Here is a 25,746-nt window from a genome sequence, read left to right on the forward strand (position 1 = left end):
AAGGGTGGCTACTTTGAGGAATCTAAAATAGTTATTTCACACTTTTTTGTTAAGTACATAATTCCATATGTGTTCATCCATAGTTTTGATGCCTTCAGTGAGAATCTACAGTGTAAATATTCATGAAAATAAAGGAAACACATTGAATGAGAATGTGTGTCCAAACTTTTGGCCTGTACTGTACTGTATCAAGGCTTATTTCCACAAGTCCTGAGCTTTAGTCATAAACACTTTCCCCCACTCCACTTCATTCCCTTCAGGGCAATGCTCCACTTCATGGCTAGATTGAATATTCATAAAGACTCTTCTGATTTCAGATGACACACGGGCATCCGCCTATGCTCGACACATGCATAAAATGTGCATTAACATGGTTTTATTCCTGTCTCACTGATGTGGAGAGTGGATGTTTATAGGACTTTTAATGGAATCCATCCTTAGAGTGGCCATCAGATTGCATGTAATTTACCAAAGTCTCTTTGAAGATCACAATTTACAACATGCATGACCGACAGCTACCAAAAGTTATCTGATGTGGTGCAAAGCAGTAGAGCAGTTTGGATTGTCTTTGCAGTGCTTTCCCTCTGGTCTGCAAGTATATAAATTGGCAAACACAGCGTGAAGCATATGGCTATTGCCCCCAACAAATTTGTTTCTTTTTTATATGTGGCCTAGAAATTTCCTAAACCATAAAGCCACAAAAGTGTCCTCTGGGAATGTGATATACAAAGAAATTTGACAGTCCATGGAAGCACATAATCAGTCATCACACATCATTCCAGTGTCTTGGTTCTAATTGCAAATCATGATGACTCTCTAGCTCCATCTGTTGAGACATTTTCATAATTATACACTGTGATTACGGATACAGAACTTACAATCCAGCTAGAGGAGAGTGCTGAATTCTTGCAAGGCATTGTAGACACAAATGTCAGCTGAGATAATGATTCACTAGCAGCCACAGACTCTTATGTAAGAGATGTAATTCTTCAAACATGCTTGACTGAATAAACTAATGAGGGCTGGGTCAACATTCTCATTTGTCTAGTGAAACTATTTTAAAACATTGTCAGTTTTTTTACATCTGCTTGTAATATTTAGGGTCTCGAGAGGGTGATGCTCATCCCAGGATGCAGTAGGCAGGGCGCAGAGTTTGCCCTGAACAGGTCACCAGTCTGTCAAAAAGCTAACACACTTGAACAGATTCACACCTTCAGGCAGAGTGAACATGTCAAAGTCACTCAGGAAAACCTCAGGTGCCAGGGTTGGGTTTAAATCAGGGATCTCTGCTGTCCAGCGACAGTGCTGACCTTAATTACCTAATTTAGGTTTGACAAATAATGGGCCTTGTTTTTAGAATGATTAACATTGCTTTCTCTTGCAGCATAAGCAAACATTTCATTCTTTTGAGTGATGTTTTGGCAAGTATAAAGTGAAAATAATTTGTGGGAACATCGTGTGTAACCTTACGCTGTGGGATATTATGACATGTTTCACTACGGTCTCGAATGGAGAAAATAATCAGCAGATAAATCGCTGATGAAAATAATCGTCAATCACATCCCTCTTTTGAACACGCGTTCCACACCTTGTAATTTTGTTGTCATTGCATTAAGTTGCCAACTAAAAGCTTTAATTTCTAAGCCTCAGCTGTTTCATTTTAACAGCGTTCACAAATCAATGTGTCAGCAGATACACTGATATACTATATTACCTAATAAAGTTGATGCACCAAACCTGTAAGAAAACAATTGCCCTACACATCAAGGAGATACAAAGGAACATCAGCATTCATTTGGAGTTGCGTTTCTGGCCACATTATGAATGGAAGTTCTATTTCCTCCTCTTTTGGGTCTATATCCTTGGTGTTCCACTTCCGGGATTGCTCCAGGGCTGCAGGAAATTCCGCCGGATGCATGCATTTTCCGTTTCCTTCCGCTTTCTTTGTGTTGGAATTTTAAATTCGGCGGATTTATGAGGTATATTGCTGACTCCTCAGATCTCTGCAGGGTAAATTGAGACAGCTAGCTAGACTATCCAATCTGAGTTTTCTCTTGCACAACTATTTTGCAGTGGCTCTGTTCGGAGTTTAGCACCGCCCATGAATATTCTGATTGGTTTAAAGAAATGCCATTAAACCAGAGCACGTTTTCCTCCCATCCCTGATACATTTTTTTATTTACTGACATTTCAGATTCTAATAGTGTTCTGAATTTCTTCTTTTTTTTTTTTTTTTTTTTTTTTTTAATAACAATTTTTAGTAATGGCAAGGCAATCACTCACAGGATTACATTAAACCTTTTATTTTTTGGGGGCTGTTTCCACCTATAATTTTGACAGAACAGCTAGGTGAGAAAGGGGGGAAGACATGCAGGAAATCGTCACAGGTCGGATTCGAATCGTGGAGCCACAGACCTTTTTTCCTAAGCAGAGCTCCAACGTGACTTAAAAATCAGCTGGAATAATTGAAAACATGATTTTAAAACAAATATTTGCAAGAGACTGCAATTTAAAAGAAACAGGTTTGAAATCACGGTTTTATTTCTCCAAGCAATGAAATGAAATAACAAAAACATGTAAAACCTAAAATAAAAGTAAAAATATAGTAACAAATATTGTCATATCAAACGCACTCTTTAAATGTGCTTGCTGAACAGTTTGTCAAAGCGAGACAAGATAATTCAAACTTGATACTAACACAAGAGAGAACGTTTAATAAAAAAAAAAAAAAGATCTTTAAAAACAGTCCTCTGAAATCAATTCTAATGGAGGTGAATAGCAATAAATACCACAATTCTGGCACAAGAAAGTAATTATACAAATATCACATAATTACATCAGGGACGTCAGGTTTGAGGTTGAAGAGTTTGGACATCTGAAAATTTAAAAAGTTGAAAAATCCAAGTGTCCTCACTAGACAGTATCTGTTCATGGCAACAAAAAGCACAGAAAATCCACTTGGTCTTATCTGTCTGGTCGCATCATGCCCGGCCTGACTGGCATCATCATGGGTCGAGGATGACGCATCATGTGTGGTGGTCCTGGCATCATCTGCATGGGTCCTCCCATTGGCGGCCTCATGCCTCCTAAATGGGACAGTGAAGGGATTCACAGCTTTAGGTATTGATTTATGACAGCAGTTTTATATAAAAAACGAGTCATGTTCATGCGTTTAAAACTTCACAACTCATTTAGAATAACCTGGTCAAGATTGTACTCTTTAATAATCACATATTAAAATGGGCCACTGTGGTGTGGAAATATCTTCTCTTTTGGTTTTCTGATACTGTGCACACTCAGAGTCTTAAATCTATAGTGCGTAGTTTCTGTCTCCCCCGTGAGGAATTCTAAGTAATGACAACAAAACTGTCTGTGCATCCACATGATGCAAGCCTTCCGTGATCGCAATAATAAGCATATTAATTACCGGGTCCACCGGGCATCATTCCATGTGGTGGAGGCCCCATCATGGGCATCATAGGTGGACCGCCCATAGGGGGGGTTGGTAGCATGCCTGGGCGAGGAGGACCACCTGTATTACAAACAGCAAATGTTAGATCAGATTCACATGAATCACAGTGAATTACGTTGCATTTTGACAGCTTCATTTGCATTGACTTCTGAGTAAACTAACTAATTAGAGTTAATCAAATTACTGCAGAACTGAAAGACGACAGACTCACCTGGGGGAGGGCCACCAGGGAACGGTGTGGGAGGAATCTTTCCCTGTTGAAAGGCAGCCGCTGTTGGGAGAAAAGACAAAACATTAACACACACATTTTTATGTTTGTAAAGAATTCATTTAAACCAGTTTCATACGGTACGTATGGAATGCAAACACCACCACAAAATGCACCGTATGGAGTCTTTTTTTTTTAAAGAATTTCTGCATAGCAAAAAACACTATGTGGTCTAAAGTTTATGCTGCAATGTTGCTGTCCACTGCAACATTAAGTGTTCGGGGTAGGGCTCCAAATAAAAAAATACAGCTAAAACACCATCAATAATATACTAATTACTAATACTTTAAATAAAAACTGTCATTTTGCCTTCTTTCCATGCTCAAAGGACATTTAGCCTGCCCTCTTTTGGGGTTGCAAAGGAGAATTTAGTCTGTAAAACAACATGTTCCTTCACAGTGGACAATACTACACTAGCATCTCTGATGTGGATTAGCAGTTTGTAATCTTAGAGGGGGCCCAAGTAAGCTGGTATACATAGAGCACTATTTAAGAAAAGAGCTTGGATATCCCACACACATGCATAAGCATGTCTTATGTGGGATTCGTAACAGGCTTTACTCTTAACACCTAGTTTATTTGTTATATCTAATCAGGAGTAAATATGGAAAAGAAACAGCATGCAGTGATTATGAATGTGAATGGTAGACCGTACAATCAAATAAATCATCAGCAATATGTTACTAGAGGCCACCTTCGGGTTATAGGATATTTAGACCTTCCGCTGTTCAGGAGAACAGACAACTTTTGAAAGAGTGGCAGAAAGAATTAAAGAGGCGTAGCAGTTGCTTAGTACTTCTAGATCCCCTCAACCATGTTTTTCAGATAATTGAGCCAATAATTAGCTTACTTGTTTTATCGATCAGGCTCTGAGCCTGCTCCTCCATCCATTTCTGGTAGTAATCCTTCACATTTTCTTTGTGTTTTCGGCCACTGCAGTGAGTCTTCCTTACTGATGGCTGGAACAAAAAAGTTTTTTTTACAGGAGCAAAATACAACAAAGATAGATTCTTTAATTCTTTTCAGTAATTTGAACTGATATACACACGCAAGCACAACTTACCGAATCATGTGTAAGGTAGGTATCACAGTAATCACAGTAAAACCTGTTTGGGGGTTTAAGTTAACACAAAAAAATCCAGAGCTGCAGACATGTCTTATCCCAAAACTGTATGAGTCACAATATAAAATGAGCTGTAAAACTCAACAGCCAAATAAGTCATTTACACTGACACATAATACAACCTTTTTTGGTTTTAAAAGATGCAATCTAGAAATACTATTTTGTAAACCTTTTTGTTTGGTCTGTAAAGCTTTTTTTCCGCCATCATGTTCACATTACAAATGATTCCTTTACAAAAACGTCCTACGGGAATATGTTTTAGTTATGGAGTCCTGTGGGAATTATAGTATGTATATTGTGCAGATGTTGTCCTGCAAGGCAATTCAATATCCTACACGAAATGTTGAGGTGTTTATTAGGTGTAATTATTGTATACATGTTCACCATCTACCCAGCTGAAACCCGGGCTTAGGTAACCATCAAATTCATAAAGAAACAAAAAAAAGAACATTGGTTTGGTTTAGTATCATGCTCTTAATTCTATCAACCTTCTTAGCTGGTAACATCGAGGTTGAGTGAGTCCAGCAAATAGACACAGCCCAAACAAAGCTCACATCGTTCACTGGAAACAAACAGGTCTGTTTCATTAATTTTCTAAGAATATTTTACCGTCGTTCGTTACTTAATACGAATACAAACAATAATTAAGTTCGGTGAAACGTGGAAATCATAGACTAAAACATATAAGACAATTAAAATACGTACTTAGGCATGTTCCCCGGCAATCTCCTTCGAGAGCGCGATTCCGGTGTTCCCAAAAAGTGTTCCTACCAGATATAAGACCTACCGACAGTTAGTTCCACCTGAAATTATGAGTTACCACCGCATGAAAAAATACCTGTAAATAAAATACTGTTTAACTAAAGGGTAACTACAGTTTTTTCCAAACTGCACTCTATTTTCCTATGTCTTTGTGTCTAAGTGACTGATGGTAACAACAATCTTTGACATTGGTCCAGTATTAAGCAAGATCGCTGCAGTCGGCGGCGGCGAAACAAGCTACAATGTAAGTTAATAGACCAATTGTCCAGCTCGTTTTGCCGATGACAGGCTCAGGTTGATATTCTGTGTCTGACAACATTATGGCAAGGATCCCTTCAGAGATAGACCTTTAAAACCTCTTTGAGACCTTTCTGTTTAACCAGAAACAGCTCTGAAGTTGCTAGCGCAAAAACCATCAAAACCAATTTCGCGGATGTGTTTATGTTTAAAAAAAGGTACCTGTAAATAAAATACTTTAAGTTTTCCCCCCAAATCCACATTTTAACAACAAAGTACTAATTGTTAAATTGAGAACATTTTGCTTGAAAGATTTAGAGTCAGTAAATGAAAATTTTCAATGATCCTAGTCAGATTTCGTTTAGATTAAAATTAAAGATCTTGCCCACTCTAAGTATACCCTACCTTTTTATTTTTATTTTTTAGCGGTTTTACCTATTGCTAAATATGATTGAAGCAAAGCATAGCAAGTATCTTAGAATAAGTATCCTATAATTTGTAAAAGTTGCCTCCAAAAAAAAATATTAAGTCAAACTCATGCATCCATCATTATTCTTAAGTACACGTACAGAAGTATTATCTGCTAAATGTAGCTACTCAACGTAAAAAATAATAAAGAAAGGCATCATAATAGCCCAATGTCAGACTGCGTATTGCCATGTAAGCAGCATTTTGATGTTGTAGCTGGTCAAGGTGAAGTTATTTTGATTCACGACTTTACATACTGTTTTAAAATATTTTATAAGATCATCATAAAACTCATCCACCGTTCAAAGTAATGTGTCAGATAAATGTACAAAGTACAATATCCACCCTTAAAATGTAATGGAGTACAGTGGCGGACTGAGGCTGTCTGAGACCAACATTCTTAAGTGTTATGATGGTCTCTCTCTCTTCCATTGTTAATTGCCCTTTTCCTGCCATTTTTATAGCAACACACTACTTTTTGCAGTACAATACTGTTTATATAATGCTCACGAGGGTACGGTACCACAGTGTGTTCCAACAATACTTTTATCCAAACAGAGAGCGTTGTAAGTAATCCAGACAAGTTGGAACACCTGTGGGAATTGGTAGCACCAACTTTCAAAGCTTGATTAACCTCCATTGCTGCAGAACAGCTTTACGTTGTTAACCCATTTCTTGTTCCCTAAAAAAGGCCTTTTTGTGAAATTCTGAATGTACATTATTTTTCAGTTTTGGGTAACCTTACTTTTTTTTAACCTCAGGCAGTTCACCACTTAACCTTTGTACCATTTCAAGCTATTCATTGGACTTGAACTGCTAAAATTTCAATAAAAAAATAGAAAAATTGTGGTGTTCTAAAACTTTTGACCAGTAGTGTAAATCTGTAAACTATGAATTTATTTCAACCAAAATGAGAGTTGTGATGGTTGGAAAAGTGGAATGACAGGGCGGCCTCTAGTTCACCCAGTAAGAGCATTCGCCCCATGTTGGCCGAGTTCTGCAGCGGCGCAGGGTTCGAATTCGACCTGCTGCCCTTTGCTGCGTGTCATCCCCCCTCTATCTCCCCCTTTCATATCTATCCACTTTCAAAAATAAAGGGAAAAACCACAAAAAAATAATCTTAAAAAAAAAGAAAAGTGGAATGACGACACAAAACGGCTTTTCATCGTTTTATTTTGTTTCTGTTGACTTTGAATGAAGTGTATTTTACGATGCCCAAATTACTCTTTATTTACATGGAGTCTGGTGGGTTTAGCGAATGCAATTTTGCGGATGTTTTTATGTTTAAAAAAAGGATCTTACTCTTCAACAGAAAGGTTGACTTAGAAATAATTTCCATAATGTTGTCACACACTTAGAATATTAATCTGAGCCGGTCAGTGGCAAAACGATCACTTTTGTAAAGGTAAATACAAGCTGGACAATTGCCCTATTAACTTACATTGTAGCTAGGTTCCGCCACTGCAGACTGCAGCGATCTTGCTTAATACTGGACCAATGTCAAAGATTGTTGTTCCCATCAGTCACTTAAACACAAAAACATAGGGAAATCAGGTAAAGGTTGAAAAGAACGGTAGTTACCCTTTAAAGGTTCTGTAGGTAGCTTTGCGAAGATCCAGGACTTAGCCAAAAAAAGTTAAACATCAACAACTTCTCGGTCCCTCCCCCCTTTCTGCTGAAGCCCAAAACAGTCTCCTAAACCCCTCCCCCCCCACAAGGGAGAATGAATGCGTGTGCATGAGCAGCGATTGACACGCAGTTAGACACCCCCCCCCCCCGAACCTGATTGGTGCATCTGAACAGGGAGCCAGATTTCTTTTTTTAATTACCTGCTTCATGTAGTTCTACTCGAAACATAGGGTCAGTTTCAGCAAATATGACAGAAAGTTAGTTTTATAAGTCTTAACTGCACATTTAATGGTGCATTCAGAATCTTTGTCAAACTGCCAAGATGGACAAGAGCGAGTCATATGTTTATGATAGTATGTTCCCACCTTTCATGCTGCGTTGAGAAATTGTATGTGCAAATGTATGTGTCGCTCAACTTTTTCCAAAAATGTAATTATAATGGCTTTAACTGACCCCACACAGAGTGACGCAAGTTACACTTCTTGCTTTTGGAAACATTGGAACAAATGTCTGTATGGATTTTAATCACTTTGATCTTGTGAAATTAAATTTACATACTTTTTTGTTTTGTCTGTGTTGTTGTGTCCTAGATATTTTTATACTGATATGGACCTGTGTGTTTGAAATAAAGTCTAATTGAATTTAACATTTTTGTTGACGTAATATTTCAGTTTTATAAATATGTTATTTCCTGTTGCAGCACTTTGCTTTATTGTTTATTTCATTTTTAATATTTTTATGTATGCACCAATCACCAAGGTAAATTCATTTAAGTGTTACTTAGTTGGCAATAAATCCTATTCTGATTCTGATTGATAAACCAATGAAAAGGTGGCTGCAAATAGCAACAGATGACGTCGACGCCCACTACGTGATTGGCGAAGGTGACGCGCGGGCTGTTGCAACGTCAAACATCGTCCCCCTAGTTGTGCCATGCGCAGTGACGGTTGTTATTGTTGAGCTGGTTGTTATGGCTGGACAAGGCCTCGGACTAAACTGAAAGAGGTCCCCCCCCTCGCACCACCCCGTCTCCGCTACGGGACACCCGCCACCCCATGGAGGGCACGGACATGGACGTGGACGCGGAGCTCATGCAGAAGTTCAGCTGCATGGGCACCACGGACAAGGACGTCCTCATTTCGGAGTTCCAGAGGCTGCTGGGCTTTCAGCTCAACCCAGCCGGCTGCGCCTTCTTCCTGGACATGACCAACTGGTGAGTACGGGGATACGAGGGCCTGATCTCGGACAGCAACATGACGCTAACCTAGCAGTATAATTAGCTAGCTAGTTAGCTTACGTTAAAATGCTATAAAAATGGAGGTAGACACACACGGTGCTAAGTTAATGTTCAAACCCGAGAAGATCATTTCATCATTCCTTCACAGGAAATGGGAAAACGGGCAGTTAAGTTGTAGTTAACTAGCTACTAACGATCGTTTCGGGGACAAGCGGAAGTGAAACGGTAAAGTTTGCCCCAACTGTGAGTTATTATAAGGTGAAATAACTGGAAAAGCAATGAGCAAGCTGGCTGACTAACTGGCTAATTTAAGTACAGGGAACTCTCAGTGTACGTTATCTGCCATATTACATAATAGTGTCCAGAGCCAGTTAAATCGTGCTCTTCGGGAAGCTACAACTCGAGGCAGAGCCAGCCACTTCACGTCTGATGACGTAACCAGTCGTGATCTGAACGGTTGACAACAAGTGGTCTTTGATCAGTTGATACCAAGCTTTTAGTTAATCAGTGGTCGATGGCCCTGATCAGGTCTTGTTTGTTAACAAGAAATGGGAAAAGGTAAAAAATTAGCTAGATAATGAATTAGAAAATGTCTGTTTTTGAATAATACATTTGGCATATAGAATAATGAAATCAGATATTCAAGAGCACCATTATCTGGATTATCATAGAAACCGATAATATCTCTAAGGTTAAAAGAGTAGACAGACTTAGTGGGTTCAAAAAAGCAAGACTTCAACCTGTTCAAAGTCTTAGAAAAAAAAATAGGTGAGAAATTGTTTCAATATTCTGTTTACAAAATGTACAGGAAGTGTATTGTTTTGTTCAGGTTCATTTTGGAGTCTGGAATGATGACATCATCATGTGACAGTTGTTGAGTATTTGTGATACTACTGAAACTAGTTTAATAGTGCTGTGTAGATTTATTTTTAACCAGAGCAGCAATACATTAGCAATTGTCAGGAATATTTTAGGAAAAATCATCTTGTCCTACTTGAGCACTTTTTTTTTCACAGAATCAGGGTTTCCCCCAAGACATTTTAAGTTGGAAAATCACCTAGATGCTGATGCATATGTCTCATGATCAGTTAGTAAGCAGATAACACAATAGTCACTTTCATTACAGGTTTTCCACACATTTTACATGTTCATATCAGTTTAATAATCATGTTACGTACCATTCAGCCTGTAGAAACAGTTGTACGTTATTTTTTCTGTGGCTCTGGAGGAAGTTTGTCAAGTCTGAGAAAATAACCCCCGATGATGTCAGTGATGTCATCAGGCAAACCTCAATTTGGGTTTGGAGATTACAAATTTATATCAGAAAGTCTGCAGAGGGGTGGAGTTTGACAGACATTGATGTTAACCAAGCAGGAAGGGTTCAATGAACGACGTTATTGAGTTGCATTATGATTCCGTTTTTTTTGTCTACTTTACTGTACTATGTCAGTATGTTTAAACCAAAAAGCTTTTGTAACTTTCCAAAACCGTCTATCCAGCAAGTATGCCAACTTTACACAGCAATTGGCCAGATGTGAACCTGCACCTCTCTCTCAAATTTATTTTTATTTTTCACACAACTACGTGTCACTTTTGTGCGTACAGTGCCTATGAGTAGATATTGACCCACAGGTCTCCATCTGAACAATTATTGCGTCTTGCCACTAATTTTATGTTGATCAATCGCTCAATTACTTCAGCTTTAGTATAAAACGCTTCACATTCAAATAGAAAAAATGTGTGAATAAAATAGAGGAAAAATATTCATTGTCCCAGGAGTTGCTCTGTTGTTAACAGTTTTTTCTTTAGATGTTTTGCTTTAAAAGAGACTAATGAATTGTAATGGAGCTGTCTAATCTATGTGAATTTTGTTTTAGGATTGGTTGTCTTTGTAATTGTCAGATTGGTGGACTGTCACATTTAATGATATAGTTTGTGAGGCAGCAGATTAGGAAGACTGTCTGTCACCTGGACTCCTTGACTCAGCAAGTTTTTAATAATAATAAAATATATATATTTATTTATTTATTTATTTATTTATTAGAGATGTTCCGATATCAGTATCGGCTCCGATAATACCTAAAACGCTGGTATCGGGAAGCACTGGAGTTTATACATCAATCCGATACCACGTAATAAAGCCCATAAGAAAATCTACATTAAAGTAGTTTATTTATGTTCTTTTTCCGTTATAACTGACTGTCAAACTGGATAATAAAAGAAAGTTCTGTGACATTCATTGTTTGTATTTTTTTAACCTGAGCCAGACAGACAACAAAGATGGAAATAATATCACATCCATGCAGGTAGTATACAATTGTTAAAACAGATCGGATCAGTACTAAGTTCAGGTATCAGAATCAAAAAATGGTATTTGACCAACTCTAATATATGTTATTGTGTATTCAGAACAAGTATTCTAAAGAAACTAAAATGTTCACACAAAGAATACCTTGACTGTCGGTTTTCTTGATGTCATCTTATATTCATAAAGTACATAACCTTGTGGCCAGGGTCGCATGTGTTTTGCAGACCTCTGTTAATACCATGCCCTTCCTCGTGTGTTACAGGAACCTGCAGGCTGCTATTGGTGCATATTATGACTTTGAAAGTCCCAACGTCAACACGCCATCCATGTCCTTTGTTGAAGATGTGACAATTGGGGAAGGAGAGTCCGTTCCTCCAGATACACCGTTCACAAAGACCTGGAGAATACAAAACACAGGTGTGGAGCATGGCACTGCATTCCCATTTTCATCTTACACAGTATAAGTAAAGTTTACGAATCTGTATGTACTATGCACCAGAGCAGTGACATTGGACATTGTGGTTTTGAACTGTGATTTGACTGCACGCACTTTTTGTGTACTATAGGTGCAGAGTCGTGGCCACCTGGGGTTTGTCTCAAATACATTGGTGGGGATCAGTTTGGGCATGTAAACACAGTTCTGGTAAAGTCCCTAGACCCCCAGGAAATATCAGATGTGAGTGTGCAGATGCGAAGTCCCACAGCTCCAGGCATGTACCAGGGCCAGTGGAGGATGTGTACAGCCACCGGATTATTCTATGGAGGTACAAAATTGATATTTCAATTATTTCTATTATTTGTTTCAGATGAGACTATATATTGGGGCTGCAACTAACATTTATTTTATTTTTCTATTACTGTCAACGTCTGTTAGTTACAATTTCATCAAATGTATCTGAGCCCAAGTCTTTAAATTGCTTGTTTTGTCTGACCAACCACACCAAAACGTGCAATTAACAATGATACACTGAAACAAAGAGGAAATCAGCAAATTGGTTGGTTGGCTCAGTCACATAGTCAGTCCATGTTTGTGAATGCTTGTTTTCTCCACAGATGTGATCTGGGTAATTCTTAGTGTAGAAGTTGGAGGTCTCCTCGGCGTGACCCAGCAGCTGTCCTCCTTCGAGACAGAATTCAATACCCAACCCCAGCGCAATGTGCAGGGAGACTTCAACCCCTTTGCCTCGCCACAGAAGAACAAGCACGACGCCACTGACAACAGCTTCACAGATCCTGGCGGGGCGTGGGAACGCACGCAAGAGCCAATCCAGCAAGATCAAAATGGACAGTCTCATAATGCTGTAAATAGGGCGTCAAATGGTCTCCAAACCAATCTTTCTGTGGTGACTTATGGTCAGGTATGTATGAATCAAATTTAGGGTTTCACACTTCACAAAGCTACTACCACTTACAAACCTGCATCACTACATTCACTACATTCATGACGTTAGCTCATATAAGGAGCCTTTCTGATTTATTGTGTGTTTGTGCATGTGCAGTTTTCATGAAACCTACATCATGTCAGTGGGACATGCTTCCATCTACAGTATTTAGTTGCTCCCCTGGTGTGGTATGTTAAGTGCTTCTTTAAATCTTATAGTTGTTGTTAACATGATCCTGTTTAAATCGGTTTAAAATGAAAACCACTACAGCTAGAGCGTTCATTCTTCTTGCAGCAGAAAGCACAGGCTTCTGTCTTTCGCGCCATTACGTTGCACGTTAGGTGATGTCCGATCCAAAACAGGCTAACGGAGCGACAGAGTATTTCCCTATAATGGCTGCTGGAGATCATTGTTAACGATCGTGTATAAAACAACGTAAAATTAAAACCATAACAGCTAGAGCATTCATTCTTTTTCTTTTTTTTTCAGCAGAAAGCTAAGGCTTCAGTCTTTCCCATCATCACGTTGTACGCTCGTGATGACGTCATCACGTTATGTGATGACCGGTGCAAAACTGCAGGTGAATCATCTCTATTGTAGAGGAAACTATCAAGATGCCTTTACACTATGCTCATGAAAATGAGTATATTGGTATAGGTATATCGGTACCGGGATATCACAAATTTAATTTAGTCAAATTTGATGAAAACACAATTTTTTTTAATTGTTTTTATATATGACAATCTCAATACTTTTATTAATTATAATTTTTTATTGACTTGCATACCCTTGTAGCTTAGGTTGTACTGATTTTAGGAATATGAAGCTTTTTAAGATACTCCAAGAAATAACATTACAATTACACTAGCAGACCATTTCTATGAGGTAGAGTTCGAAGGGTTGGTGGATTGATTTGGTTGATGTGTTTGAACTTTCATTTGTTTTTCACTTACTCTATTTTTTCATGGACCAAAGTGTTGTTCAAGGAAAGCGCAAGAGGCTGGCCATTCATACGTCCCAGTTTTCACAGCAGCTTGGTCGTCAGCTCTTAAGACATCAGGTTCTGGACAGTTTGGGGTGTCTCAAAGTTTAAGTTGTGGCAATAAAATGTTGTAATAAGGTTTAACTGAAGGAGTAAAAACATTAGTCAGTAAATACATTCAGTTGTGTGCACATCGTTGCTCACCGTTCCCGGCCGACGGTCAGCCGTCAGCTGGTGGGAAGGGTGAGCAACGATGGTCATACCCAGGCTGGGCCTCGTATTTAGTTAACAGTACAAATGCACAACGCAATCAAATTAAGGATCATGTCCTAATGGGTTAAGGTTAGCAATATTGTACCTTGGCACAGTTAACATAGGGGGTCATGTTTCTAATATTTTTCCACTACTAACCCCCTTTTTTTTATTTAGGTGCACCAGCACAAAATTTAGGTGCACCCAAATTTTTCCTTGCATCGCCGTAACGCTGAATGGCGATACACGATATATAGCTCTGTATTTTTTTACAAAGTAGGCTAAATGTTAAATTTTAAGTCAAAGCCACTTTTCACAAGCTCTTTTATTAAAACAGATTGTGATTAAAATAAAATGCAAAGACAGGGTTTCTTTTACCAGTTTGAAAATATACAGCTGCAACACATGTAAATGAAAGTTATCTAAAATAAATAGCCTAGGATATATAAAATAAATATATATCCGAGAAAGCTCCTTCATAAGCTTTCAACAACAATAACAGACTGATTAAAAGAGAAAGAGGATGCCCGGATAGCTCAGTTGGTAAATATAGAGGTTTGACTCCGACCTGCGGCCCTTTCCTACATGTCTATAGCTTTCCTATCAAAATAAAGGCCGAAATCTTTAGAAAAAAAAAAGAAAGACCGGGGGAGTGCGATGGACTGAAGCATATGCTAGGCTACTCAGAGAGTGACGGCTGACTCATTAGCGGCGTTACACCCGTCTTGTGTAGACTATGACATGTCTGTATCGTCACTGCGCTGCATTTTTATGAACTATGATCCAGCAAGCTCCGTCTTACACGCTATTACTCAACGAACTGAAGTTAGTTGCATTTAATAACTTCTAATGTGTTTTTCGCCGTGGCGGCCGCAGTAACAGAGAGTTACCAGCGGAAACACTGGTACCAATACAGGTTTCCCTCTCATACTTAACAATATACAGCTGTGTTAATAACAATTAAAACTGTAGACAAATGTCGGGAGTTTGGACCGGCGGCGCTGTGTCTCTCCATGTTGCCGTGTGTGAGTGAATGGGGGGCTGCGGAGGAGAGATCCAAACACAGGCACGGCTTTACAGAAGGAATGGGTCATGTAACGCAACATTAAACCATATCGATATAAACGACATTGCTTCGTTAGTGGAGAGGCAGCGGATGCGAGGACATTAGGTGCACCGGTGCGACCTAGGAAAAATCTTATCTAACTAAATCTAATCTTAGTCGCACCCTTACAAATTTTGGTCGCATTTGCGACCAAATTGGTCGCACTCTCGAGCCCTGTATGTACAGTTTTCTTGTACTCTTTCCACCTCTGCTGACTTGTTATCCAGGGCCACCAAGAAAAGGTCCAAATTTGTACTAACAACGTATGCCATGTTCACACTAGGAGCGTCAAAAAGCTACAAAACGGCCAAGCGTGGCCAGCTACACTGTTGCAGAGTCGCCGTTGAAGTGTTCTTCAAGAGCTCATTTCGTTTCACATTTCGCTGCTCTATTGCATCCCCGTGTGCACCACAATACACAGAAAGCTAGCATAGCATCAGCTAAATAACACAGTAACACAGCTAGCCCTGTGAGTTTAAAAAAAACATCAGTGGTTGGCACTTCACTGCATCATTGGAGCGCTGAAGAAAGTTGAGGGCAGCTCAACATTGATATGTAGTGCGTCATGCCCATCGCACTACATAGTGTTGGGCGTCAGTATGTAGCTTCATGTCACTGACTTCCATTGAAAATGACTTGTAACCTGTTGCATTGTTGTGTCATAGTGTGAACACCGCATTTGTTTTAGATGATCTACCTCAAAAACGAATGATCAAATTCCAGGGAGCCCCAGCCGCACTTTGAGATTAATATATATCCTCTATATTACAATAGCCTTTCCTTTGGCTCCACGCTCAGGCCAAATTTAACATTCTTTGCCCCACTGGTGGTAGCTTAGCAAAGGGTCTCATTCATCCAACTGTATAGTTTTCTGGTGTATAATGATCATTACAGCCTACTGAGGTGGCCACTGCTTTCAGTTTTGTTAAAATTGATATCAAAGAGGATATTAATGTCAAAGATCAACTGTGACTAAGGGTACGATGATGAAGTATTTTACTGCCCTCACGTGAGTATTGCTATGAGTTTGTGAATTGCTTACAATTACAAATTCATTGTGACACGCGTCAGGAAAATCTATAGCTTCTTTAAACCAAGTTTATGGTTTCCGTTGAGGAAAAGTCGATCATCACTGCATCTACCTGTAAGTGTAACAACTCAACTGAATCTCTCAGGCCACATTATTGCACGTAGTAGTATCACGTCATGCAGTTGCGCTTTTTGGCATGGTCGAAGTGGGCAGCTGCCCGTGGTGGCATATTTTCATGACACATGGGGGGCGGCACGAGCACTTAAAAAAAAATCCTCGAAGCAGTTTTCTACTGTATTATCTATCATTTCACCCTGTGGGGAATTGGCAAATTGGCGCCCCTGCTTGCTGAGAAGGTACCGTGCACACTGCACAGAGAAGCTGTGAGAAGGGGAAAAAGGAGGGGTGAGCGGGGGACAGTTGACCTCTGGGTCGAACGGGTTGCTGGGCATAGAAGCCGATACCGATACCAACGAAGTTGATCGCAGTTATATGTCAGTTAAACTTTTCATCTCCAATCCTATCCTGAGTTGAAAGACTTTCCGGCTTTATTATCGAGTAGAAAGGCGGGTGTGTTCAAGTCGGCCGTCTGAAATGCAAACATTTTTTGACTACTTTTTTATTTTTTTTAAAGGGCGTGCGCCCGTGAGCACCCACGGAGGAAAACATAAATCGGCGCCTATGTTGCTTGGTCTCCCAAAAGGAACGATCCGGACAAGGGGGGGTACGGGGGATGATAAGGATCTATTGGAGATCTACCCCAACTTTTGGACTGCTCTGAGGATTGCACCTACTCTGCCAGTCACTGTGGCTCAAGCAGAGAGGAGCTATTCTAAACTAAAGTTGATCAAGTCGTACCTGATCGGTCAACCATGTACAAGGAACGGCTCACTGGCCTTTCCGTCAGTATCAATCACTCAATAGGGGAGCGGATTTCATACGATGAAATCAGTGATGATTTTGGATCAAGGAAGGCCAGAAAGGTCAGGTTTTAGTTTGTGTTTTCTGTTCTTAGTAAGTATAATTACATTCTCTTTAGTGCGTTTTCACATTTGTGTGATGAAGGATTTGTGCTATTTAGAATATTTATTTATTCTATATTTTATTTGCATATTATTCTTAATATTTTATATTATTGTTGCTCTCTGCTCTTGTTACATTTTTGATATATCTGATTGTATTTTTTGCACATTTATATATTATTATAACAACATAAGTGAAAGAGAAAATTATATTTCTCAGTTGCACAAACTGTTCATTAGAACATTTGAAAAGCACACTTAGGCCGGTTACACACTGCACGCGTCGCGGGTCCGTTTTTATTTCGGCTCCCATGTTAACAGGTTAGAGCTTCCACACTGCCTGCGTGAGACGCGTGCCTGCTAGAACGCCTATTTTTCGCGCAAGAAACGAGCGTGTTGGAAGCGTTTCCAAGCAAAATAGAATAAGAAAATATGTTTATATGTCATATATACGAATGCATATTAATAAATGTCATGTTGATGTTTGAAAGCCTCTAGGTTTTGATATAAATGCAGATATATGAATGTAATAAAAAAAAAATATTATTTTTTTTAATAATATTGCACCTGTCAATACAGAACAAAAAATTCTGTAGCCTATTTTGCCGTCAATACTTCCGACGTTGTCTTTGCTGTAATCAAATCAGTATATATTTATGTTTAACATGGTATTTCATTTTATCAATGGGAAACATCCATGTGTACGGACAAGGCTAGCAGCAGCAGCAGCACTGCGTCAGACACGTTTCTGGTGTGTAAAGACAGAAAATCCAGTTATTTAACTATTGCAATTACAACAGGAAACACTTTTTAAGGCGCACAATCTCTACCGCCAACATTTTCAAAAGACAAAGAACACATAATTCTGCACAAAATATGACAGTATGAGTTATCAGAACTTAAAATAAATATACACTATAATATAGTAATATAGTAGTATAGCAATTTTATGTGGGTTTTTTTTGGGGGGGAGGGAGGGGTGGGGCACTGGGTGTAATTATCCTGGAGTATCGAGAACCACTTAGCTTTGTCATCCCGTCGGGGCATTTAAATGAGACAATTATTCAAAAGGCCAATGACTGAGCTGCTTCCTACAGGTAATGCAGGTTTTGTTACTGCCCTGAAACTGATGGTCACAGCAGACAGTGGTGCAGCTCCTGCATACAGTACATACCACACTAAAGTTTTCCACATGTAGCTCCTGTTTCCATGTGTCTCCTGCTTTCTAATATTTTACTTTCATCTTCACATATATACTCACTTTCATTCTGTATGAACTACTCTAATACCCTTTCTGTCATTTTTTTCCCCAGGGTATTCATGGACCGTATCCATTTGGACAGAGCTAGAATGACAAAGAGCCCCTCCCCACATCACACCATGGTGGATGATGAGATTACCACCCTGGCAGTCTTTAAATGCAGAGAAGTCGGACAGGGGGGACGGAGGAACTGTTGTTTTATATTGACTCATGACAACCTTCTCCTCTACCCTGTGGTCCTTTCCACAGAAACACAAACTACAGTGAGGGGATGGATTACATCTGCTACAGTGAAACATCCCACCTGACATCAACACCCGGATACGCATGTGTGAATGCTTCATTTAAGAGTGCTATAAAACCTTACAAATAGATACACACGACTATTTTTATTTCCACTGTAAAACACGCCTAATTAAAGGGAAAATCAACCCCTGAACAACCTACATACAATTTAGTATTCCCATGGACAAATTAATACTTTGTTTCAGGGTTTCTACACAGGTCTGGGAATGTTTTGGAAAATTGCTGAGAATAGTCCAAAATTAATGTGATCATTGATAATAAAAAAAAAATATAAAAAAAAAAAAGAGAAAGAAAAGTGCTTAAAAATACTCTTGACAACATATGATGGACTGTCATGTTTCAAGTATTTTTGTGGAGAATAGTTGGATTTATGCCTGAGAGGACTAATAGTTACCACCAATATTTGTTTTTGTATTACACTTTACTCAAAAGTTACTGTTGTAAACAGTGTTCCCCTTTTCGGGCTAAAAGTAAGCAGTTTTTCACCCTCCTTGAACCCTCCCAGGTTGCTGAGGCAGTTCAAATAACACGTGGCCCTGAAAAAAGTATATATTTTTTTTTTATACTGGCACGAAGACATTAACAAGACTAACAAAAAATTCATAACACATGTTGGACCATTTCTTACATTACTCACTGTCGGTAACCGAAAAACATCTTTGACACAACATTTGAAATTAAGTAACACAATTACATTGCTCTCAGGAGTCAAGCATCTGTTTAATTACAGCCAAAAACAAACCCATGTTTATCACGTCTGAAAGAAGTATTGGCTTCCAAACAATGATCAGACACATATTAAACACCACATGTTCACATTCAAAGATATTCAAAAATGGGGCAAATATCCTCCATTTCCACTTTTGCAAAGAAAATAGGGACCATGCCTGTTTAGGAACCCTGTCTCTCCCAAAGATAAAATCCAGGGAACCACGACACTAATCTGTTCTGTCTGCAGGTTTCCCACTTCAGACTGTATGGGATGTGTGTATGTGTTTTTTTTTAGGGTAGGTTTTTGCTTTAAATAGATGCTGAAGCGCAAAAGGATGCAAGAGTTTACGCAAGTGAGCTGTGAGGAAGGGTTTAAAAAAAGCCATCTAAATCGATTTCGCCTGGTGAGGGACTGCAGTTCTGAGTCCATGTCCTGTGTGTGTGTGTGTGTGTGTGTGCGCGCGTTCGCGTTCGCGCGCCTGTTAAGGTTGCATGTATGTTATGGTTTCTCTTTGGATTTAACTGACATAAAAATGGTGTATACTACTTGGGCAAAGGATGACGTGTCTATTCACATACAGATCGATATGGAGAGAGCTTCACTGGCCGTGTACCTCTGAAGTATTTGTTGAGTGATTCGGCACCGTTTGGATGAACTGACTCACTAACTGACTTATTTATTTGATGTCTTGTTGTGCACTGCGGATGCAAAAAGTCCCATGTATAGCCAGCAGGTGGTGCTAAAAATCAGATTTCTTCAACTCCCCATCATGCTAAGTACATAGTAAAGAAAAAATAATACGTTGTAGTCTGAGAATATTTGAATATGAAAATTAATGGTTTGCATCAGCTTTATTGGCACTGATATTCGTTTACTGCTATTTGCACAACACTGTCCACCACTTCTGAGGTGATACTGTGATACCAGTATTTTCCAGAAGGTTCTATTGTTTTTTTTTTGCTTATCCGCTCTCCCCTAAAGGCCTATGTTCTTCAGAGCTTTAATGTTTGTTTTCAAAGTGTTAACCACAAAGTTTTAAAAGTTAGTTTCATCACTGCACCGGTGATGTCTGACTTTGAAAATGAAGATTGGTTGATGTTTACATTCACATCACACATTTAGGTTTTGCATGCCTGGAAATGAGTTATACAGGCTGTCTACTATCACACCTGAATTTTTACTTCAGTTTTGCTATGTTCATTATGTCAGACAGTGCATTTCATCATGTAGTTTGGGCTTAAAAAGAAAATGGGGAAAAGTTGTTGACTCCACGATGGTGTTACAATTTTTTTCTAGGAGGATATTTTAATTTATCAAACTTGTTGTAGTTCTGATCATCTAAATGTTAATCATCATGATCTTTAGAGTTGATTGCTTCTATGATCATTTGTACCCTGTTTGTACAATTCACCAGCATTCTGTGTTGCACCGCTGCTGTATTTGTATTGAGTCAACTGATAGTCCTCCTCCCAAACAGTATACACTGTTCTGCGTTTGCCTCTTTTAGTCACGTCTTTTTTTTTCTTTTTCTTTTTGTGTGTGTGCTTCCTTCCTTCTTGTGAGCTTGCTTGTGAGTGTTTTGGTTTGTGAGAGAGACAGATGGTGAGAAATCTGAATATTGCTGGATTCATTCTCTAGTTTTAGTTTGTGACTATGTACGGATTTGAGATGGGTGGTATGGTGAGTGGATGACATGAACGTTTACATAGTCCTTAAATAGCACATTTATCTGAAGAGAAACTGTCAAAATAAAGCTTTCCCCCCCCTGTATCTATAATTAAGCATTTGTATGATTAAATTAACACTGAAACAATGAGTATGAGTATGTTTTACTTCCTCTGCCATTTAAACTTTGAATGACTCCCTTCTCAGCCAATATACGCCAATTGTAAAGCTGCAGTGCCAGCAATTTCAGTCCATCTTGTGCTACCTAGTAAAATGTCTTGACAAATCTTGGATGAATTGCTGAAATTAATTTTGTACAGATATTAATGGTGCCTAAAGGATGAATCTTAAGTGCCACTGTGAGGATGATATTTGTCGTTTTTGTGAAATGTCTCATTTCCATGAAATGTGTTAGATATTGATGGTGGCCAGGTTATCAATTTGTTCATACTGATGGCATCCCCCAGTCTCTGCTGTACTGTTTAGTGCTGATTAGCAAATGTTAGCATTCTTAAACAAGAACAAAAAAAAAAACTAAGCTGTTGAACATGGCAAACAGAATGTTATCATTGCCATTGTGAGCATGTTAGCATGCTAATGTTAGCATTTAACTCAAAGCACAGATGTGCCTTAAGTACAGCACAGCCTTTGTGTGTGTTTTAAAGGGGATGTGTAAAAACTCTTTCAATGCATACATTTGGGTATCTATCATTTGGGAGTGCCTATCAACCCACAAACTGAAATAAGACATCCCAGTCAGTTTGTTGTGTGCCGGCTATTAGAAAACATGGAATTCAACAAGCTAATCAGATTTGGCTCCCCTTCCTTCCTATGCCAAGCTCATATATCTCCCCCCCTCCCACCCAGTGTACTTTTACAATGGTTGTTAAATGAACAACCATTGTAAAAGTACACTTTGCTGTATATACAGTAAAGTCTTTGGCTGATGGAATGACGAGATGTAAAGACAGAATCGTTGGTTTTTGCTGTTATAAAAAAACGAACAACTTCTATATAGGTAACCAAACAAGCTATCAGACATCAGTGTCTCATACTGACACAATGATAGACAGCCTTTCTACGGAAGTGTTTGCAGTAAAATAAATGCATGACCAAATATTAGAATTCCTGTTTGTTTAAGTAGGTAATGCTAGACTCTTTCTACATTCATAGATTTCCAAAGAAAGATGCACCACCACACATGCACGTGTGTGTAAGTAAGTATCTGCTACCTAAAGTCAGTGGAAAGCTTCTCGCTCAGGCTCCTATGGCCCTTTGAAACTTAAAATGAATAGATTTTACACAAATATCCATTGGTTGGTCTTTTAGGTGCAAGTCCTCCACTACATGGACATGAAATATTAAGTAAGGACATCATTCTTTAACAATTCCCGCTTTGGTACTCAACGTGGCAACTTGACTGTTTGTTTACGTTTGAGAGACAGTGTGTCTGTGTGGGTGTGATGTCCATGAGCATGCAGGTGGAGAGCACTGAGGCGATTATTTGAATGGGGCTTGTGTAGACATCATGTGACAGGGTAACTGAGAACAAATATTGACTTTTGTTTCAGTGTGGATTCTCCAAAGCTTTTATCATATCTGCGATCTCTCACAGCATTTGAGTCAATAGGTTTGTTTTGTTAACGATGGATAACTGCCCATCAATTAGTCAGACAGACCTTTAGCTCGAGACCATAAAGGCTGATTTATGCTTTGGCTTCGAATTGACGGCGTACCCCCGCAAAACCCTCTGCGTCGCCGTGAACCCCTCTCGGAGCCCTCCGCCGTAGCTCAGCGTGCACCTCCAAAAATGTGTAACTTCGCGTCGAGGTAACGCAAACCACAAGGACTGTGATTGGTCAACTCGTCCTGTGTGTTGATAGTCGGTGTTTGAAGCAGCCTACTGTGGGGAGTAGCAACATGTTAGTTCACTGACATAAGCTTTGCAAATAAACTCAGACATATTTTGGTTACAATTATAAACAGTCTGTGGTTACAATGACGGGGTTATCCGTTTGTAAAGTGTCTATATGTCAGTAACGTTTTGAAATTAGCATTTCGCCAGCAACCAGTACTTTGTGGGCAGTTGTGCTAAAGTTTGTTTGCTAACATAAGATAAACTGGGAGTTGATGCAGAAGCATAAAACAGCCTTAAGAGTGAAGGAATGAAGAGATGGACGGTGGAAAGCAAACTATAAAATACCGTCTGCATTGTACTGTACATGTAGGTCCTTTGTGGACAAGCACTCTAGTGCTTTTTAGTAATTTATTTATTAACTTAAGTGAAAAAGAAGATTGTCATGTGCAGAGGAAATGAATGCATGTCAGGGTCAAAAAACAAAAGTTAAATATAAAAATGTAAATGTTTTTGATCCATTTGTGCATATTCCTATTCAGGATCACAGGCGGTTTAAAATTTAAATTAAAATAAAATGTTTTATGAAGAAGATGTTGCTGCAGTTAATTGTGTACTTAACATCTAGTCTGCTGATCCTTATCTGTCAAAACTCAGATCAAGTTCTCCATACTTTCTTGCCCTGAGCAATGCACAGCAAACACCACTCACCAAATGCATGCTTGACTACACAGCAGTGATATTAGATTTGACTTCCTCAAAATAAGCAATTTAAAGGCCACCGTTGGTTGAAATAGGGCTTATCATGGTCTACCCTGGCTGTAGATAGGTGGGCCAACGCATTTTTTGTCTGTGAAGTAATTAGGTTGTTTTTTTGTCTTTTGTTGGCTCACTTTTACTCACAACATGCTAACTGGCAACATAGGATTCCATTCACTACGCTAAGCTAACTAGCAGCGGCGCTGCAGGTGTTGCACTGGACTAAAACGATGCATGCACAAAAAGTGCGTTGGCCCACCTATCTACAGCTAGGGGAGACCGTGATAAGCCCTATTTCAACAAACGGTGGCGTATCCCTTTAAGATCAAATACTAAAATATGACATGTCACATTGACTCATTCAGTACAATGCAAAAACTGTACATTGGGTATGACGGGTTAAGTGGTGCAGTCTGGGATGGAGACAGGAAGCAGCCATGTGTTTTCATACACCATCTGGTTGATAGAGTTCCTACTGCCTCGGAGTTATTTATGTGATTAGAGATGTTATTTGTCTGGGTGGGGAGCACTGTGGGCATCATAAATGACGACTAACGTGAGCCAAACTTTTTGTAAAGAGATGGCTCAGAGCCTCAAGAACAGTGGAAGATCATTTACTCAAGTTAAAGACGAGATACTGCAATTAAATAATACTGCATATGCAAAATTCCTAATTCAAAATTCACAAGTACTAAATGTTCAGAAGAATTATTATCAAAACGTATCAAAATAAGTACAAAGTATAAAAACTGGCCTCTTTCAGAGTAATCTTGAATCATTAACAGCATTGTAATGTTGTAACCAGGTCCAGGTGCCAAGTTTTACAATTTCGTATAATCCTCAATAGCAATATATATCATCTATAGCAAGGCCACATGTGTTTGATCATGACAAGTTTTACCTGTAAAATGTTTATCTCCAGAGGTAAATATTCACTACAGCTGTTGAGTAATTGTAGTTGATTAAAATGCAAATCCGTCTTTAACGTAGCGGAGTGGAAGTATAAAGTTTACTGAACTAAAGTAAGCATGGGGAGTGTGTGGTAGCAGTGGACTAGTCTGTATTGTAGTGGGTACACTGTACTGTATATGTATGGGCCTATAGAGAGCCGAAGTCACACCCTCCTACTTCCGGGCCATGGGACCGGATCTTTCGAAAAAAAATATGATGGATAATAATTATTTTTTGATCCCCTTGTGCCATAAATTACACATATGATGTTCATCAGTTTAATAGATAATTTGGCAAGTCAAGAAAGTCTCAGTTTATTGTTAAACTGTTGAAGTATAAGACTGTGAAAGACTACACACTTCAAAGGTGCATGGATGACTTCTCGCTGAAACTACGATGTCTGTGTGTATCGTACCGGGGAAGAAAAAAAAGAGGGGGGGCATATCATAATGGGGGGTCCGGTGTCCTCCCCCAGGGAAATTTTGCACGTCAAAGACTTAATTTCCTGCATTCTGACACACTTTTATGCAACAATTTTACAGTGGAAATACCTTTATTTACCCTATGTGAAAAAGAAAAACACATGACATTTCAAAATATATCAAAATTATAATGGAAAGTATGTTGTTACGTGCCATTGCGCATTTTTAAGAGGGTATATGGAAATCCTGGATCTTTCTTAGTGTGTGTACTGTGTAAACCTGTATCACGTAGACTACACCACTGTGAGGTAGAGAGTGAAAGAGTGAAGGCGATTAGCTTCGGAGCAAGTAGCGACTCTAGGGTCATAGTGAGAGAAACAAAGTGTCTTCTCTGTGCTTTGTGACCACAGTTGGAAAGCTGTAGCAGGAAAAGTTAACCCTCTCCTTGATTTCATGTTGTTATGGAGAAGGACAACCAGGAAATGAGTCGGGGGAAATGCAATGCTCCCAAGCCACGGCCAAACAAAGTGCGTCGCCG

The 25,746-nt window shown here is 39.1% G+C and overlaps 2 protein-coding genes across 2 annotated transcripts; one reads left to right on the forward strand and one right to left on the reverse strand.

Moving 5' to 3' along the window:
- Positions 1–2,508: 2,508 nt before the first annotated feature.
- On the reverse strand, positions 2,509–5,667 carry snrpc (small nuclear ribonucleoprotein polypeptide C). Its single transcript, XM_028575912.1, has 6 exons — positions 5,569–5,667; positions 4,804–4,846; positions 4,591–4,699; positions 3,684–3,743; positions 3,428–3,532; positions 2,509–3,086 (listed from the first exon to the last, which is right to left on the reverse strand). Exons 1-6 carry the CDS (start codon positions 5,574–5,576, stop codon positions 2,965–2,967), a joined length of 447 nt encoding a protein of 148 aa, XP_028431713.1. The 5' UTR covers positions 5,577–5,667; the 3' UTR covers positions 2,509–2,964.
- Positions 5,668–8,817: 3,150 nt separating this feature from the next.
- On the forward strand, positions 8,818–21,372 carry ilrun (inflammation and lipid regulator with UBA-like and NBR1-like domains). The gene is made up of 5 exons (XM_028575911.1): positions 8,818–9,172; positions 11,767–11,921; positions 12,071–12,268; positions 12,558–12,862; positions 18,591–21,372. Exons 1-5 carry the CDS (start codon positions 9,015–9,017, stop codon positions 18,624–18,626), a joined length of 852 nt encoding a protein of 283 aa, XP_028431712.1. The 5' UTR covers positions 8,818–9,014; the 3' UTR covers positions 18,627–21,372.
- Positions 21,373–25,746: the final 4,374 nt, after the last annotated feature.

This window comes from Perca flavescens, chromosome 4 (genome assembly GCF_004354835.1).
Source record: "Perca flavescens isolate YP-PL-M2 chromosome 4, PFLA_1.0, whole genome shotgun sequence".
In the NCBI taxonomy this organism is placed as follows: Eukaryota; Metazoa; Chordata; class Actinopteri; order Perciformes; family Percidae; genus Perca; species Perca flavescens.